Source organism: Hermetia illucens, chromosome 4, assembly GCF_905115235.1.
Source record: "Hermetia illucens chromosome 4, iHerIll2.2.curated.20191125, whole genome shotgun sequence".
In the NCBI taxonomy this organism is placed as follows: Eukaryota; Metazoa; Arthropoda; class Insecta; order Diptera; family Stratiomyidae; genus Hermetia; species Hermetia illucens.
The window spans coordinates 54,302,125-54,322,209 of record NC_051852.1 but is presented as its reverse complement, the minus strand read 5'-3'; the positions used below and the strand labels follow the sequence as shown (position 1 = coordinate 54,322,209).

At 39.0% G+C, this 20,085-nt stretch overlaps 2 protein-coding genes and 1 long non-coding RNA gene across 4 annotated transcripts in view; 1 reads left to right on the top strand and 2 right to left on the bottom strand.

Moving 5' to 3' along the window:
- Positions 1-3,119: 3,119 nt before the first annotated feature.
- Positions 3,120-13,391, bottom strand: LOC119653666 (histone H4 transcription factor). Its single transcript, XM_038058498.1, has 6 exons — positions 11,977-13,391; positions 8,140-8,293; positions 7,586-8,080; positions 3,945-4,143; positions 3,639-3,756; positions 3,120-3,578 (listed from the first exon to the last, which is right to left on the bottom strand). Exons 1-6 carry the CDS (start codon positions 12,169-12,171, stop codon positions 3,147-3,149), a joined length of 1,593 nt encoding a protein of 530 aa, XP_037914426.1. The 5' UTR covers positions 12,172-13,391; the 3' UTR covers positions 3,120-3,146.
- The window catches only part of LOC119653667 (secretory carrier-associated membrane protein 3), an 11,995-nt gene continuing 5,236 nt past the window's right edge, over positions 13,327-20,085 (top strand). The window contains exons 1-2 of the mRNA XM_038058499.1: positions 13,327-13,516; positions 13,578-13,793. Coding sequence (XP_037914427.1) covers positions 13,460-13,516; positions 13,578-13,793 — 273 coding nt within the window. The 5' untranslated portion in view covers positions 13,327-13,459. The remainder of the gene's footprint in view (positions 13,517-13,577; positions 13,794-20,085) is intronic.
- LOC119653670 overlaps positions 18,146-20,085 on the bottom strand; it is a 25,026-nt gene continuing 23,086 nt past the window's right edge. For both annotated transcript variants that reach the window (XR_005249733.1, XR_005249732.1), the window contains 2 exons: positions 18,557-18,637; positions 18,146-18,488 (listed from right to left, as the gene is read on the bottom strand). This is a non-coding gene — a long non-coding RNA (uncharacterized LOC119653670). The remainder of the gene's footprint in view (positions 18,489-18,556; positions 18,638-20,085) is intronic.

Here is a 20,085-nt window from a genome sequence, read left to right as displayed (position 1 = left end):
TGTTTTGGCCGGCTTTTTGGTTGCTTACCATTGCTCTCGATGTGCTGACCAATACTGGTTGTTGAATTCTCGTTAGTGTGAATTACGTGACCACACCATCGAAAACGTCTCTCTTGCAGTTTTCCCACGATCGGTGCAAACCCATATCGATCGCGGATATTCTCATTTCAGATGTAATCAAAATGTGTCACGCCACGAGTGCAATGCAACATATTCGTCCCCATTATCGCAAGACGCCGTTCATTGTCCTTTATAGTCGGACAAAACTCAGAACTATAGAGAGCGAAAGACGGACGACATTACAGTAAATTTTAGATTTGGGACGTGCGCTGATACGTCGATCACAAAGAACACCAGTTGGGGAATGCTACTTCATCCAGGTTGCATTAATGCGTGAAACAATTTCATTACGTAGTTCTCCATTGGCTGATAGCATTGACTTGAGATTTTTAAATCGCTGAGTTCTGGCAATGGCAGTAACCTGCCCTTCGAGATATTTAAATCGCCCAGTTCTGGCAATGGCAGTAACCTGCCCAGAACTGAGCGATTTTAATATCTCGGGCCATAAGCCAATGGAGAACTACATTATGCTCCTCACATAGGGAAACACAAAACCTTTTATACCTGAAGCGTCCAGCTTCCGGTTTCCCGACTTGTTATATATTAAATTATATCCTAACCTGCTTTTCGGTCTCTTTCATAGTTACAATCTTCCTTCTATCGAATAACTAAGCTTTTCTATTGAATGCCTCCCATTCACTCCTTTTTTAGGTATAGGCCCTCCATAACGTTTTTGTTGTTTCGTATTATTTTTTCTTTTATTTGATTTTTATTGGAACTCTGCTTCAGTGTCATTATAGCTACAGCAATGGAACGGCATAAAGACGAACACCAACTTCCATTATGAACGGGGTTTCGATTCTGGAGCAGTGAGATCGATTGACGCTTAAAAAATTCCACCATCGCATTGTCAACTTTCCTAATCTACAGTTTTCCCCAAACATGTTATACTTTCGTATTTAGCAATTACGATATTCATGAATTTCTGCCCTGGCTCACAATTCAATGTTCAACACATAATATAACCGAGTTGTCGGTTTTTTCCATGCCTAACCTCCAAAGAATAGAAACGCTCCAAGGGAAGTGGGACTGAGGTCCGAATTCGCATTAACAAAAACTAAATTCAATCCCGCCTTAGGACAAAACACCAAAAGTTTTCATCATCAAATTCCGTCGACCACATTACCGTGACCCGGCTTGCAGCGACCGAATTCGCCTCTACTTAGAACGCTGAAGCAGTACAGGTCTGCAGCTCAGCCTTTTGGTCTTATTCAGTGTAATTTATAGAAAGAATATTGACTCTCAATAGGTAATTGTAGATTTTCTCAGTGTTTTTAGTAAACGAATAAATAAATAAATCATTAATAATATTCGGTGAGTTTCCTTGAGCCAAGACGAAAAGCGTCTCATTACACATGTATCGAACACAAATTAATAAAAGGTGAATTTGACGAACAAACAAGCAATATGTTTAAGGACAGATACACTATTCGAACTTTCTAGAAATTCTTTTCTTTTATTTTTTAATCGCCAATACTAGGCATGAGTTTGCAAAAATATATATGTGGCACCCAGGCCGAATGCGTGTTACTCAGTGTATCTGCGTCTGATCAGCAAGATTGCTTTCCCACTATCGAACGACAGCTGGATCATATAAGCGATCGATCCGATGTGGCAGACGCAACTCGCAAGCGAACGTAAGCGACCATCAGATAGTGACCCTTTTCTGCGCCTCTCTTGTAGCGCGCATCAAACAACTCTACTGCTGATCGCGCTCCGTTGGAGTATAGCATTGTATAATTGTGATGCTCCTTAACCTGGACCGGAATCTTGCAGTCAGTAATCGGCTCCCGGGTCAAGCGAGCATTCCGGGGACACATTTTGTTTTTATTCATATTACACTCGAACCCGGTTAATTCAAAATCGAACGGACCAATGGAAAATGAATTATCCGAAATTTCCTTAAGACAAGAAGTATGTATGTACATACGTACGTATTGTATATATTTAAATATGCAGATATTAGATGAGTTTACACCAGCAACATAATTCATAATAGATCATGTAACTAATACTTTATATAATAATAATAATCGTTGGCGCAACAATCCATATTGGATCAGGGCCTTGAAGTGTGTTAGAGCACTTCATTCAAGACCGTAACGGTACACTACAGAACAGTAGGAGGCAATGTGGTCAGCATTGCGCTCGCCCGAGATTATTACCCCGATTTGACTCAGGTACTCATTCACAGCTGAGTCGACTTGTATCCGAAATCCAGTCACGATTACAAATTCCTCTGCCACCAGTGAGATTTGAACTGCGACCTTCCGCTACGACAGCCCAGCGCTCTAACCACTTGAGCCATCCAGATACTTATATACTTTATTATAATTACACTTTTTTTAATTATGAAGATATTTTAGTTTGTTTCTTCGTTATTATCACCCTTTCGTTTACTAAAACTTCAATTTGATTTAAAGCAGAAAACGTTGAATAGTTTACGTTGTCATGAGATTCTATAAGAGGTCTCAATTCTCTTGATTCTGATCGAAGTGGTTTTTTTGGTTATGGCTTCCTCGTCTGAAAATTGATTATCATTAGCGGTCTTCTGTCTTTTCAGATTTCTTAAAATATCCTCATCTGTAAGATCTCCCCAGGCTCTTTTCCCTCGTTCTACCGCGCGCATCGTATATGCATTCTCCTCTAAAGTTAGCGTTCTATAACTTCGCATCATGACAAAGGCACTTGCACACCGAACTGAACATTTCAACAACAGTAAGGGTCCTCTTACTTTTGGTTAGTAGCACGATTTCGTTTATGTCAATCAATCAAAAGGTGTTGTACCCAAAGCAAAGAAAAAAATCGTTCTTACAGAGGCGCCAAGGTTTCAGCTTCCTTTTTAATAATGTTCGTATTCCTATTTCTTTTTAATAACGTTCAGTTATGTCTCCTCCTCGATCTAGTTTAATACTTTTTCATGCATGCATTTTGGAAGTTTGGGGAAAAAATAAACTCCACAGATTGAAGGGGATGTAGACAAATCATTGAAAACGTTCTTTTCTGTTTTTAATTTACTTTATTTCTCAACCCAGCTTAATTTCACTCGCATTAACAAATTTTGTTCCTACTATATTTCCTTCTTCATCAACATCACTAATTGTAACAAGTATATTGTTAGCGACATTATTTTTTGCTAACGATAAGTCTATGCAGTTTTCAACTAAAACTCCTTTGTCTGTAATCTCTTCTCCTTTTTGTTCGTCGTCTGAAAATGGTCTTGAAGCTGTTGGTGATAAGATTTGTTTGGTTACTTCCAAGCTTTCAATCCTCATTGTCTGTAACCTGTACAATCCGTTCTCGTCTATTCGATACCAGAATCGACTGTGACCCGGTGGCAGCTGAAAACCGTGCACCCTAATCAAGTGTTTCGAGAGTGTCTTTCCGGTTTTATACATTTTTTCACAGCAATGACATGCGTAAATTGCCGGACTGTTACCATGAACTTCCGCGTCATGCTTAAAATCCAAATAAAATTAATTTTTGATTACCTCAATAGCTAAAAGCAGACAACATACCCTTTTGAGGAGGAATAGTGCTTTGCATGAAAAATCGCATCCTGCTTCTGCGCATTCATATACTTTTTTCTCATGTATCCGTTCTATGTGTTTACTCAAGTCAGCTTTACAAACGAACCTGCAATCATAATGAAAAAATATAATAAATGTTTATAGAATTCCTTTTTATGTTCCACTCCAACAATATTAACCTTTTAAGTACTGACTTGCCAAGTGCTATAATTTACCATCATGTCGAAAGATGGAAATCGCTTTGACCACTTAACAATTGTCATAATATATGAAACTTTAATAGTAGCTACTCACCCCCGATCACAAAAGGTACATCCGAAAGGTCTTTCGTTCAGATGTCGGTATCTTATATGTTTAGATAAGCTGTACAGATTGTTACACGTCATATTACACATGGTGCATTTCAAACGATTCACATGGACAACGACATGTTGACGAAGTAGTCGCTCCGAAGCAAAATATTTAAAGCATTCTGCGCATTGATATTCCTGTGCTGAAATTTAAAAAAAAATGGTAAATTAATATAAGGGATTTTGACAAGGGTTATCAGTATTGAATCAAATACGTCCTTAAAATGGTTTTTGAAATAAAATCTGGACTCTTGACCCTATTGTTGACTTTTTGTTTTTGTTGAACGTTATTGACCTACATTCCAATAAACTGTTGAGTTCAAAAATATATGTGGGCTTAGAAAAAGTTTGTTTTCACTGATTCTTCGATGATCCGGACCCTCGTATGTAGTCTCAAAACACAAGTTTCAAATATCGGTAAAGTCGTCGGTTTCTTTACGTTTTGGCTCCTGTTTCTAAGTAGGGGAATTGCACAAAGGTGGCAAGAAATATCAAAGTTCAAGTCCATCATGAGCACCTATAAGGGCCTAAGATCTACTTTATATGAGAATCACATCTTGATAAAGGAATTAAAGGTTTTTGACATGTATCCTTTTGAAATATTCATGATATTTTGGAATCCTCTAACAGCGGCAAGTGAGCGAATTAATTCTTGGTGATTTCGCGAGAAAGGAAATGAAATGATCTCTCGCGACTGCCGATTATCACAAATGGAGCCGAGGGCACGATCTACAAAGTGTATGTAACTCTCGGAAGCACCAAACCCAATAAGCACGCTCCGTAACGGTCTCCAAATGAACGTGGTAAAAACGCCTCTATCACAAATTCCTCGTAGATAAAACGTTGAATAATTCACAAATTTATAAAAATGTGAAACATGGAATAAAGAAAGCGATCGATGTGGCGCTATGTGAGAAAATTCGTCAAAAGCCGACATCAGTGAACCTAGTGTAGTAGAAACCAGTTTGTTTGGCGAGACATAACAACCGTTCCAATATCGAATCGACAATTCGGCAGAATATTGAAATTATGGTCCGAATCGGTCATTATACAATATCATGAAGGTTTTGAAGCAATCGCACCACGAACGCACTCACGAATTTGCGATAACACAACAGTGAAACTGGGATGAAGTGGAGTTCCAAAACTGGCGTCATTTTCGATTGATGCATTAACCTAAGGCACATATTTGAAATTCACCCTGGCGCAAGAAGGGTAGATTAGGGTGCTTAGGCGAGACTTGAATTTTTACAGGACAAAATGATAGCGTCCGGTAGGCGGGGCTGTTCACAGACCACAGTTGTGTTTTATGCATCTTCATAGGTGTTGATTTCCATTTGTGTGCACGTGGCTGCATTTGGTATAGAAATTTTCCAAGTAGGTGCCAAAATAAATCGTAGAATGCAATGTCACTATTATTATCATTATGTATCAATTTACTATTGGTTGTTTTTAGCTGATTTCTTAGTTAAATGTATTCGCACACAGAGAAGGGTTATAGAAACACAATATATTAACAGATGCAATGCGATCATGACTTGGCCTCAAACCGGATAATTCGTTTTTCGTCCTGGTGTTTCTTTCTAGTTCCACCTCCTACAGCCTGTCATTTTCTACGGCTCCGAATGCTGAGCATATCACCAAAGATAATGAAACCCACCTCGCGGCTATGGACACGAAAGTGTCAGATCAGTTACATAGCTCGGTATTATTATGGACAAAATGGAAACGAACATTCGTGTTTCACCTATCGTCGAGAAATTACAAGAAAAGGCACAACCAGACCTTTAAAGTATTCTGGTCATGTTACCCACGTTAATGGTAATTCGTTAGCTGTCCAGGAGTGCAAGCCAATGGGAAATGATTCTAAAGCCGGAATTGAGATATTCTGGGACAAGTACCCCGGACCAAGATCACGATCAAGAGAAATGACAAACCCGTTATAAACAAGTCGAACCTGCTACCGGCGATAAGAGAAAAGGTAACAAATATCCGTTTCTTAAAGTGGCATCCCATTTTTAATGCCACTGTCAAAGGTAGAGTTTCACCTGTTAAGCAATTCCATTCAAAATAAATAGAAAATTCTTGTATTACCTTTATTTGTATTGTATTTTTGCTAGAATTTTGATTTCAATGGTTTAGTAATCAAGTTAAATGTTTTTTTTTGTTTTTGAAGAAGGATCTTTTGATATTCTTGGCAGCTTACTACTATATTTGCTAAAAATCTGCGATCTTTTCAGAGCGTGTTAGTCGTTGGTTTCTCAAATATCGACGAGATTTTGTGTAGTGTAGAGTTTGCCGGTATTTCTCGCTGATAATACTTCTGCCTTAAGGCCACTAGTGTTAAGATTTTACACCTCGTTGTAAATGGGACAAAAGACGATTACCTAAAGATTCTCTATTAGACGTATGTCCTGCTAACAAACGAGAAATGACAAAACATCGAATTGTTGAATAGCAAGACAACGACTAGTTTCGCATTCGTGTTCGAGATGTTGCCCGTTAATGCACATGGGAAGAGTGCGATCATCCGTCAAACTTATTAGCTCTATTTTCAGTTCGACCCTCCTCTCCCAAGTGCAGAGCCATTTGGCCAAGGTCTATGACTCTGTGGCGGAGCAAGCAAATGTCATTAGCGTACTCATGGCTTTTGAGGAAAAATGGCATCGTTCATCAAACCCCTCCACGTCTTTCAGCCAGGACTGTTCATCCGGTCCTGCTTATTCAATGTGACCGAAAAACACCCGAATCACTTAAAGTGGCTCTTGCCACGAAAGCTCATCAGAAGTTATCTCACACCATGAGAGCAGGGATAGTTTTTTGAAAGGATATGCTCTTGGAGAAGATGTGTTCTCGGGCCGCCCCTTTGCGTGGGTGGAGGTTCTGCTCAAATCGAGGGTAGAGCTCCTAGTGTCTCCACGGAAAAATTTAATCGTCGTTTCCCAATCACTCTTCGAGACACAGCCAACTTCAAGCTCATCAGTGCATACTTGACCCAGTATCCTCCTTTTACAAAGTAATCTTCAACGCCATTAATAGTGTATTAAAAACAAAGAAAAATTAGGAAACGTAATGCCCTTACAAAACCCTGGTCAGACAGAAATCTACGGGATTTAAGAAACCAAAAACAAAAAATATAAAAAATAAACTCTACAAAAACATGTTTTCAATGAAAAACATGGGTTTCCTCATAATTTTAGGTTTCGATGTACTTTGTGAAATGCTGCAATGTGGCAAAAGTTAATTAGCAACTCAAAGACGAATTTGTCCTAGCCTCTACTTGGATATATTTGTGTAGTCCACAAACAGGCGCACAAGCTACGCTGCGACAGACTCGAGTCTATTCAAATGCAATTTACCCTCTTGGCTTTGCGAGACCTTTATGAGCAGCTAGATTTGCACTTGGCATCTTATAGACACAGGCTGTATCATTAATCTGCGCCTGATATAATATGATATAATGTAATTTCGAATACTTTACCAAAATTTATATTCTATATGTTATATTACGTATGATGCCTTCTTTGTTTTGGCAAATAAATAATATATTCGAGTCAATATATTTAATATGATTTATGTACTTACTGTTATTGGCAAGTTGCCGTTTGCAATGGTTAAACAGAATCGTATTACTGCGAAATATGCCTCCACAATGGTAGCAACCAACTATCTTCTCGTTTGTATGTTTCCGGACATGTTCTGACAAACGATAAACTACATTGAATTTCGATTCGCATCCCTCCCATTTGCACTCGAACATTTGACTCTTCTTTTCACGTTCTAGCGCCTGAAGTTCATATTCAAAAGTACAATGCAATTTGACATGTTGATGAAATGCAAAGATCGATTTAAACGTCCTCGCACAGTTTTCCCACTCACACACAAAATCATTCTTCAATTCAGGAACGTCGTTACGATTTCGGGAGTCGTTTGTACATCGTGGAATGTTTCCTGTTTGGCAGATGCTCTCGCCGAATGTCTTCAGAACAGTGTGATATGCATGGTAGTGTATATGGCGAGTTATTTCTTCATTGCAAGTGGTTTCGAAATAACACAAATCCCATTCGCAGCAGTATTTGTCTGAAAACGTGAAACAAAAATTACAAAGTACTCGGTTTATTAAGCGGTTTACAATATACCTGCGATTGGTTTAAGCTCGACAATATGCTTTACGACATGATCACACAATTTATCCTCTTTTTCGAATTCTTCTGAGCATTGCTTCCACTCACAAGAAAAGTAAACGCTACACTTTGTGTTTGCATTTCGGCTTTTCAAAAATGATAAGGACGTCTTGAATAAAAAATAATAATGAAGGGAATGAAATCTTCCAGGTAGATGTAAAATAATTCGAAAAAACATTGATCCTTAAGTGAACTAGAGCAATTTAAAAAAATAAGTATCATAGTCTGCCGTACAACAGTATGAATCATAAAACTGAACTTTCAACAATAAGGAGCAGTGCGGCTTGATCGATGATATTTATAAACACTTTAATGTAAATGTGCCCGCAAAGGAATAAAATAGGAATCTACAATGATCCTATCTCAAGTTTTATAGTTTACAGAAATCGGTACCACGGAAACTGCAATAATTTACATGTTCCATTAATTGAAGGGAGTCCGTAAAGAGGAGATACTCTGTGAAAATATTGCGGACAGAGGTCTCTGGAGTTTTGAGGGTCTAATTTCTGTGCTTTCAATATTAAAGGATCCGGAAAAAAACTAGGTTGTTTTAGTGGGAGTGGTTACTTCTGGTGTTGCGTGGAGTAAGCAAGTACCAATTCCTGCAAAAGCAATTTACTTTTTCTTAACCCAACCGACCGAATCTCCCTTCACCTATGTCATTTCCCCCAGGCCTTTATTATGAAAAGTGTTATAAAATCGGGTTACAATTGTTATCTAAATGTAGCATAATATGGCAATCACAAATACACATCATCACAGTTGCTTCCCGTAAATGTGCTATAGTTCCCTCCAGAAGTTTCCGACAATCTCACACTCCATCTCTGTTTTTGTACGCTGTGTAACTTTGTAATAACAGGTTTCATGAAAATGTCTCAAGCGAACAAGTAGAAGAAGCAGAGTTTGCAGGCCTACGGACTCCGGGCAACATCGACAGAAAACAAAGCAACAACCGCTGCTCAATAGCACACGCTAGTCGGAGCTCTCCAGCAAGGTGGATGGTAACTCCACTAGTGGCAAACTGTCGTCGCCAGTATAGAGGCCTAGCTGCATATCAAACCAGTTCTCTTTGGATTTTCTCAGTTTATGCGTCGGTTAGATAAGCGATGCCTATGAGTTCGTATATCCCAAGATAATTTCATTTTGGGCTGCAGTAGGTTTGCATTGACAGATTAAGCTCATCAAGACAAAGGAGAAAAAGCCTCGAAAGTCTACTCTTCATAAATCGAGATTGCTTGGAGGCCTGAAAAGAAGATTTATAAACTACGTGTTCACTAACCTGCTGGTTTTCCCTAGGACAACCGACCATCAACTTCGCATTAATACAGCCATGAACTGGTTTGACTATAAAATTATGGACAGGGTGATAATCTGGTAATTGCAAGAGAAAAGCCATAAATCTTTCCCCACGACCGTGCTTCCTCATCCCATCCTGTGGCATTTCCAGAGAACACCCATCATGATCGCTATGTCACTTCTAAAAAGCTCCAGAGCCTCATCCAATTGCTCATAGAAAGACTCATTCTACACAGTTATGGCACTCTCCGTTGGCATGTAACACTGCATTAGTGTGATGTTCCTCATTCTGGACCGGAACCTCGAACTTATTATTTTGTATGACACCGATTTCATGAGGGCGCTCCTTGCGGATGGAGCAACTAATAATCCAACATGAGACTGACACTTACTTCCAGCAATACGGTAATACAATGCGGCAAGAGGAAGAATAGTACTCCTCAGAGTGCTACCATCTTACCTCGTTTAGGCGCCGTGGTTTTATTACGCTTCAGGTTAAATTTGCATAATTCGACAGATGTTTAGTGGATTCATCTAACCGACGGAGATATTTGCCCACTGGTCATGTTATAAGGGCAAGCGGAACTGGCGGAAAACGAATCCAAGCCCGAAAAATCTCTTCCCCGGAAAAAGGTACTAATAGGAGCCTAAGCCAAGATGAAATAGCATACGCCGAACGAGGTGGCACTGTCGCCGAACTGAGCCGAAATGAGCAAAGCTAGAGTCCAAGGACCAATACCAGAAGGTCTTCCATGTTCCGAGCATGATTAATAATAATAATAATAATCGTTGGCACAACAATCCATATTGGATCAGGGCCTTGAAGTATGTTAGAGCACTTCATTCAAGACCGTAACGGTACACTACAGAACAGTAGGAGGCAATGTGGTCAGCATTACGCTCGCCCGAGATTATTACCCTGATTTGACTCAAGTACTCATTCACAGCTGAGTTGACTGGTATCCGACGTCAAATCACGATACAAATCCCACTGCCGCCAGCGAGATTTGAACCGCGACCTCCAGCACGGCGAAAGAGGGTACCACGTCATAGCCTGCGAAGACAATCGCTTAGACGCCTGGGATGGCGTAAACCTCAACATTGTCATATATGACGAAATTCCCAGCAAGCTAACGAAGATCCGCAAAGATAAGGATAAGCGTCCTATCTCTGCGGACAAATGGGTAGTGATCAAAGTGGAGGAATTGCAGGTGAACAGCCGATCTTTTCTACTACATATCAATAGAATGTGCCTGGAAGTATTGGAAAATGCGGATTGCAAAGTGCGGTTCAGAATCAGGAATGCAGAAGTGAAAGTGGCGGACGGCGAACCCCTGTTGGAGGAGATGAAGATCGGTTCGACGGGGATTGACGACCCTACATAAGGACATTATGCTGTGGGTAGCACAGATAAATCTACAGCACTCGAAGTGCGTCTCAGCTAATCTGCTGGTCTCCCGACGTAAGTTAGATTAAATCTAGTGACTCTAGCTACCTTCATGTAGAGGTGATGCGGAAATCTGCTGTCCTGCCCGCCAGATGCCGTTAATGTACTCTAACACCTCCCCCCTGGACTTTCACATTAAATACGCCATACCTGCAGTGCTGACCGACGTTGAGCGGGGAAGCGTTACGGCCAAAGTAACATCCTAGATGAAGTACCTCAAGAACTCTGGTCATTTCCAACGGTGTACGCCACACGCAAGTCGAACTTCAAAGAGAATTTGTTGGGCTTCCAGTCAGAACAGAGTATAAGATTGGCGATCGGTTGCAAGGCCATGGAACAGTATTCTTTACCGATACATTAAAAACGGTCTATATTCGCAAATGCTTACCGCATTACGACGGTCTCCATGGGGCACTGGCCACCACCAGATTTGGCATGCCTACAGAGTTGAGAGGAGGGTGAAACTCCGAGGCACTTCTTCTGCGACTGGTCCGCCTTAGCTAGGGTCAAGTTGCGACACTAAGTGAACAATTCTTTAGTGACCTCAAAGAGATATCTGATTGTAGAATGAGAAGCTGCTATCTTTTGTCAGCACTACGGGCTATTTTTGGAGACCATAGTCAGCTAGATTCTGCTCTCTGGACACTGTGGCATCAAAACGACGGATCACAGCGCTAAGTGGACTCCTTAGAACGGAGATGATCTCCACCTACCTACCATCTTAGGCTCAGATGAGTTTAGAACTCAGAACGAACTTTGTTCACACGCAATATTTACATCACGAAATTGTTCATTCTAAAATTATCAGAGGCAAAAGTGCTAGATGCATGAAATGCAGTGTGGCCTCCGAGAGTGGAAGCGAAGGCAATGTCGTCTATTTCACCTGATTGGGACACCTATGGTTAGCACTTGCAGGTCCTAACATTGGAGAGAACAAAAAGCATTTAACAATTAGGAGAGAAAAGAACATAATTGTACACAACTCCACACGATGATGTCAGGATAAAAGTTCAAATTTTGATCAAATAAAACTATTTTCGATATCTTACCGCACTATCGGCTACAACTTCTTCCGTATTCTCCGTCAAATCCTGATTAACTCCTCGCGGTTGTCGTGGAGCCTTTTGGCTCATAACCCACTGCACGCATCGCAGGGATGCCTCGTACTTTTCACTATTGAATTTCAGGACATCCCTTTTCGACTTTCGCTGAACTCTCTTCGGAGCTTTCCTTTTGGTACGCATATCACTAATACAAATGGGCAAGCTTCACTAATCTAGACCAATAATATCACTTCCGGAAACAATATCTAATGAAATGGGCGCCAAATAATATCAATCCGAGATCTTAGCGAAAGCTGTTAGGGCACTCTTGACGCGCCAAACTTTGTTGACAATCAGACCATCAACTGTCAATGACAGCTGGAGTATTGGAATTGATGCGAAGAATTTTCACTTTGCAGGTTACGAAGGAGAAAATGTTTAGCAACATTCACGCAACATTTTGCGTTCAGCGTATATTCATATAAATTGGTGCTGCACGTTTGCCTTATTCAATTCAAGGATATGATCCCAGCCTCAATTGGAAAAACTTGAATATGCTTTCTTTATAAACAAAATTTATTATATTGAACATTTGTTACAAGAAGAAGTCAAGAAGTCAAGCGAACGTGATTTTAATTCCAGTTAGGAAAACATCTCTCAACCGTTCCATTTGAAATTATATCGTTTGAAATATATAAAACAATGGTGAATAAAAGAAGAACATTTTTAATGATTTTAATCATAAAATGAGCCTGATCGCATTTAATATGTAAAAGGAAAAGAAGGGGTTTACTTGAGTTCATAAATTTAAATTTCCATACAAATTTAAGTGGAATTGCAAACCAATGAAATCATAGTAATTGCCTTAAAATCTTCAAGACTTCACTTACTTCTATTCTGATTTATCAGTCACACATTTTGGGCGAAAAAAATGAAATCAAATTAGCTTTTTTGGAGCTTTGTGTGAAAGAATTAAATTTGTTAGTGTTCAAGGGTGTTTTTAACGGTCTAAATGATATTCAAATTTCTCTGGATTACACTCCCATTCAAAGAACACTCTCACGCTGGTTATAATAGATCTAAATTTAAGAATCTAAGATTTTCATATTCAAAGCAAGTTTCTCGTAAAAGTTATTTGCTTGAATGGTAGATTCACAAACTTTTAACGACGATGTTTTAATTAGGGAACATTTACTGGATGTCAAAAAATATATTGGCTAATAAATAAATGCCCATTCACTTTATATCAGAATTAATTAAATTGATGAAATGAATTCTATAACCGATACAAATAATGCATATGGCAAGACTTGAGTGTACTGCAACGTCAGCGAGTGTTCGTACGAACCATGGTAATATGAGCTGTCAATCAATTAGTGAATCGGTTTTTAATGTCGTTTGTGTGACACATCGGAACCAAAGAAACCCTTGTATGCAAGGAGTGTGAAAATCTCAAAAGACTGCGTTAAATATATGTTGTGCGGCCACAATGAACCGACTAGATGAAAATCCATTTGGCGAACCGATGCTGGACAATCCATTTGCGGTACTTTTTCACGATTACATATGATGTCAGAAGTGAAAACTGGGTGAATTTATTTGTACAGGACCCTGCGGTTCAGCAGGCAGCACGCAGCGCTGCCAATGCCCAGAACACCTTGGAAGACTACAACCCGTTCGAAGGTGGCGATAAGAAACCCCAAACGGAAACATCTGTTAATGTTGGACTTTCCGCGGCGCCTCCGTCTGTTCAAAGCGCCCCAAATAACTTCGAACCCACAATTACGAACTCAGGACACCATATATCGACTGCCGAACTGCAGGTGAGTGAAAAGGGTCGCGACAATGTCGTTGGATGCGAACGAATGCCTGATAAATAAATAAAAAACGATTTCTTGGAGAACAAAGACACATCCGTTATCGGAATCTTGCCTTTTATGCGTATTAGTTTGTGGGGAACGGACATTACATGAGTGAAAATGCTACAGTTGACGAAGCGCATAAGCGATAAAACATGTCGCACACTGCGATCTCGTATTGATTCATCAATTCTCATTGATAAAGGCCAATCAAGGTAGTGATGATAAGCACGAAATAAACATTTGAGAAACGCCGGTATACGTGTCAAAGTGAGACGTTCGAGAGAAATGTTTCGCTGATGGAAATGTATAACGAAATGCATAGAATGCATGTTTTTGGCTTCTTATTGAAACTATTTGTTTTACGTGTGTATTTGCCCTGTGAGTTTATTTGTGGCTTGAGGAAGATATATTTAAATGATTTTAGCAGTGCCAATCACAAAGATTTGGCAAAAACACGAAATTTATACTCAAAACTTGGATTGCTCGATTGATAACCACTGCGGTTTGCAACCGCAAACTTCTCAAGCTGAAATTAACTCGCGACAAAATAAAATACAAACCCTCATCATGTTTCTACATTCAAGCCTGAATGCACCAGTTAATAAATACTGGAGTAAAATAAACTGTATTTTGCAATTATCACTAAGAAGTCAACAAAAACAAGTCGAAAAGGCTTACACACTACACTTTTGAGATTGTAATCTCGATGTAAATACATTGGCGGACAAAGATATGGGAACATTTTTGAAAATACATATATTGGGAACTATGTTTCACCCGAAAACAAGATTGTTAGTAAAAAATCAAAAGAATTGAGTTTTGTTGTGCATTCTTCCCAAACTAACTTCTCGTTTCTAGAGGTTTAGACCGGAGATATTGACGAAACATTCCAATACGCAATGACAATGGTCGTTCTAATAATTCAATAATCGGTTTCCCGACAACGACAAATATTTTGAATTAAATATTAAGCATAGCGTATCAACCACTCTTACGTACAATCACTGTTGGTTCTCCACAATGCGCTTCATCTCAACCCACCATTTTCCGAGTAGCTCGTACTCCTCGACTGTTCTACACTAGATATCTTTAGAACAACCTATAGGATAGTGGCTGCTATGGCAGTGGGTTTTTCGCTCTTTCTCAATATGTGCCCTATGCACAGCCATTTTCGCTTTCTGATCAACACGTGTACGGATATTTGGTGCGTAAGCCGTATATTTCATCACAGAATGTCGAATCTAACTCCTTATGAAGGCTAGAAGATAGAAAATTATAGTATTCCTTTGAAAAGTATAAAAAGTATAAAGTATATACATTTCTGATATTTGGCTGCATATTCACGGCGTGCTACCGATTGAATATTCGACTAGCTTCTGTATTTGTGGATGATGATTTCTCCCTTGAATGATATTTTCCAAGAGCTGTGCTTTGGTTGTGGTTACATGTTTATATCCCTATGCTTCCCTCTTCATTGATTCCGTTCATGTCAAGATTATTACCTGACTAATACAAAAAAGGACGTTTTCTTCCTGCAAATATATATTTACAAATCCATTTAGTATAACAAGAAATGGTTCCTTATACAAGTACCTTTAATCTGCAGCAATAGTCAATTTTATAGGACTTCTTTGTATTGGTCTTTGGTTGGAATAAAAATCTTCTTTCGACGAAGACGCGCAAATTAAGCTAAATCTCAAACGTGCCGAAAATATTTCTTTTTATTAAAATGTTAATGTTCATTGTTTACAATAAATAAAATGAGAAGTCCCCCGTCTTTAGAAGTGCACATCTTTACCAGACCACTGCTCTGCCCCCGTTAACCGCTTTGCTTTATTCGCAGAATGAGCGCTACCGTTTTCCCAATGAGATTTTATTATTTTTTTATAATTGTGAGATCCTTTTTTGCCCTTGTTGTGAAAATTTACTTTATGTAGCATTTTTCCTTCCTTTTTGGCCTTTTCACCTGAGTGAATGTTTTTCTTTCAGCATACACTAGCTTTAAACAGACTCAACCTGCATGATACTTCAAGATTACGGTGCATTTTCGTACTAATAAATGCTTTCATTATATTTTCTTTTGATGTGAAAGACCCGCTTTTCTGCTCATGATGAAAGGGCTCGCCAAACAGAAAGCGGACTGTCCGCGCAAACTGTCTGTGCCGCAGTCCGCCGCGGACAGGTGATATCAAACAGCACGCGGATTAGTTTTATGCAAATAGTGATTGAATGTATACCGCCGCAAATTTTGTTTCCAAGATGATATCAGTTAAAGAAGAACTACTTCTATCTGGTATCCATTTTTCCTGCCAATCGTGAACTCTGTAATTTTTCACAACGTATCCGCAGTCCACCACGGACAAAACTGGTCCGCCGGGGTGAACCGCTTGTTGTTTGACTAGGATGATGCAATATTTCATAATACAGGGTTCGTGACGGACAGTCCAGCCTGTCCGCGCAGACAGCCCGCTTTCTATTTAGCGAGCCCTGAAATATCACAATTTAATAAATCACTAGATAAATAATAAGAAAATGAACAATCTAATACTTTAACATCACCTTATGTTAAAATGAAATAAGTAAGTACAAACAAACACGCCATCGTGCAATACCCGTATACGTGACTGAAGCAAGAATGTGTTTGTTTGGGGCATTGCAGATACTCTGGTGCGTTGGTGCTGACACTAATTATCATCCGGAGTTACTCCCTTAAACTGTCTCTCATATCCTTTTCCTATTCTCTTGGAGAACAACCCCTACAATTTCGGTGACAAGCTCTGATTTAACTCGTACTTCGTCGACATGCTCAATTGTGCCTCACAAATTATCGATATTATCCTACGTTCCTTCTTCGACTTTACCTCAATCCAATCCAACTCAGGAGGAGCAGCAGCCCGTATCCGCATGTTGCGGTGACACACCAGGGATTAAGGCTCGTTTGAAAGGGGTCAGTGCTTATCAATATTCTCGGGCGGTTTGTCTAAAATTTTAGTTATTTTCCAATTTTCCCATTATTGTACAACAGTTTGAGGGATGAGGATTCAGTAGCGACAGACAAATGAAGTTAAGCGACCACCAGATGAAAGTTTCTTTCGAAGCCGATGTGAACACCTCTCAGAAGTTAGCCAGTCCAAAGGTGTGACGCCGATAAAAAGACGGTGAAAATTGCGGATGCCTTGGACATTTGTGACGGTCACTACGACCATGTTTTCTCATGACATGTCCGAGGAAGATATTATTAGAGCCCCCTGTCATTCAGGTCATTCATCACGGTCACAATACACAATAGGAATCCTCCTTTGAACTGCATATTATTGCTGGTAGAAAGCACCCTTTTCCTCTACATTGTAAATCTTCTTCATAAGTTCGTTACAGACACACACACACACAGTGGATCCGCGTCTACTACCGCTGACAGAGGAGTACTATCTAGAGTGCTACAATTTCACTTCGATTAGTTTATACCGCCTAAATCTTCACTCAAATTGAAGAAAGAGTCTATTGTGGAGGTGTTCCATAGCGCTATGGAGGAGTGTATGGAAATTTTCCTCAATCAATCATAAACCGTTTTCAATAGCCAAATTTCGTAGTCGTGAGGTTAAGAGAATTTCGAAATTTGCGGGTTGCTGTAATCGGGGCAATACTTCAATTGTATTCTTTAACCCCAGCTAAAAGGGCATCGAGTCATATTTGAAAAATGATGTGGCATCACATTCATCATTTGGCAACATTGTATTGCCTAAGATGCCTTTGCACACAGATCATATTTTAATTTTTAGGGTTTTGTGAGAGTTCGAAATTGATCATTTCTTTCACGGAAACTACCCAACCCAAAAACCTATATATTACTATAATTTTTAGTAATTGCCTGCAAAACCTCCCTTAAGTTCGTCCGAGAATCACGAAATTTTGTAGAAATATATGCTATAACATAGAGCATGGTCCTAACAAGCCTGGTGGAAATCGCACTAGTACGAACAAAGTGATAGTAAGTCAAAATTGTCGCTTCTGTGCAAATTCAAAACTTTGAACGTCACTATCATGTGAAAGTGGCAATTCATGCATATATTACGTGCTATGGGGGAGGGGGACAAATGGAGCAAATGTCCACTCATATGTTTTTATAAATGAAATACACAAAACCTTTCATATCTGAAAGGTCCAGCTTCGGGTTTCCCGACTTGTCTAATATTAGTTCCGTACCTACATCTCTCTTAATTTTTGCCATTAATCTAATTCTAAATCAAAACTTAAAAAAAAAAATTCAATAAAATTAGAAAGAGAAAGATTTTCCTTTTATATGAAACATACTGTAGTAGTAAGAATTCATTATTATTTTATGAATTTATGGACGGATGCATGAGTCACATGATTTGTTTTCTTGCTCATACGCTATTAGCAGTTGTCCTTTTCTTTAATCTATCTTAGTCTAAATTAATAACTGTCTAGTATAACCTTTAAATACCGTAGCCTTCATTACTTTAAATTTGCTTTTCTTAAGTGCTCGCAGAAGCTGGTCGTTATTACACTTCTGGTTTGTCCGATGTGATGTATGATTTTTAGCAATCCCTACTAATTATATGGCAAATTCCGTTTCATTCGTTGTCATCTTTGGAGTCTTTGACGTTTTGTAATCGCGTCTTCGATCGCTCGTTTCTTAAATAGATTTTTGATTTGATAACTAATTTTGGAGTGGTAGTTTGCGCTTGTGCACAGAGTAGTACCTTCATTTACTGCCATACTTTTCCTCGCCATTACCACGATGATTCGTCGATTTTTATTAGTCTTTTGAATTTAGAGTAGACCTGAAAACAAAAGAATTAGCTGCGACCTCGGTAAAATCACCAGTTGGCTATAAAAAGCAGAAAGTAATAAAGGTTAGGATACTTAAAGGTCAAATTGAACCGCAAATAAATTAGAAATGATTCTCTGAAGAAGAAGTGGTGTTAACTCATCAGTTTATTTCACAATGTAGTCTACGAACGAGTCAAACTATATTGTATTGTATTGTATCTGAAAGATTTTTTGACTTTTTTTAAGGTTTTGTGTGAAACAAAACCTTATTAGAATCGAGACGGTGTCTATCTGTCCGTCTGTCTGTCTGTCTGTTTGGCTGTCTGTCTGTCTATCTGTCACACCCGATTTATTCTGAAACGGCTGGACCGTTTGTCACGAAAATCAGTGAAAGAATGCAATCTGGTGTTCCCTTTACATGCAGTAAGTGGCGCCATCTTGTGTTAAGCTTAAGGTTAAGGTTCAATATTTGATGTTGAGTGAAACATAGGGGAGTGAGGGCTCAAAATATGACCCCCAAAAAGTGTAACAGGTCTCGTTCTCAGAACCTATCCAACCGAAAAATCTGAAAAAAATCATAGTATATAGTATAGTGCATCTCTACGAAATCTAGGCCTCAAAATATATCCGGTTCTGATATCTGCACAAATAAAGTTAATAATAGTATATTTCTACATTTTAGAAATACACCCGGCACCCCCCCTTATATTCATTCCAGAATTACAAAATTTGGCGTGTGTATAAAGAAGAACATAATGCACAAGTTGGTCAAGTTTGAAAAAAATCCAACTATTATTAACAAAGTTATTGGGGGTGAAACTTCACATTTTTTTTTGTGAATTTTGTGCACTCTACAACCTGCATGACGTCATCATCACATATCAATTCGTCAATACCACAATGGAGTCGGAAAGAATTATTTTGTTTTAGTTTTTTAGTCATTTATATGTGAATATCAATTACTCCAACCAGACATGTGTGTATATAGGTATATAGTATATGCGTGCTAATGAACTTTGCGGATAGTGCTTAATTCAGCCAGATATAAGAAGTAAATCGGAAATATGGGTACGATCAATTTATATACGTGCCTATATGTGTACAGTATTCAAAAATAGGCAGTTTGTTTGTTTAGGGTAAGCGTAACATCTACGGCTGTAATATGTACGTATGTCTCGTAGTTTTGTAGCTGTATACGGATAGAAAAATATGAGTTGAAATTTGTTAGATAAGATGAACACAAAACCTTTATACCCGAAGTGCGAGCTTCCGGTATTCCGACTTGTTTACAATTTGAAACGGAGTCTATAACACTATGTATAACCCGTTGCAGTTGTGGCTGCATCTCTCTCCGAATAGATAGAAGTTTACAAGACACCAGGGTTTAAGATGTAAGAAATTATCTAAAATTGAAAGCCACGAAACAGCTGACTTTTTATTGAAGGAAGAAATGTTTAGA

Coding starts and splice junctions, on each gene's coding strand:
- LOC119653666 (XM_038058498.1), bottom strand. CDS start 12,171: ATGCGTACCAAAAGGAAAGCTCCGAAGAGAGTTCAGCGAAAGTCGAAA. Junction 8,294..11,976: donor AAGTTGTAGCCGATAGTGCG/GTAAGATATCGA, acceptor TTTTTATTCAAG/ACGTCCTTATCATTTTTGAA. Junction 3,757..3,944: donor TGTACCTTTTGTGATCGGGG/GTGAGTAGCTAC, acceptor TTATGATTGCAG/GTTCGTTTGTAAAGCTGACT.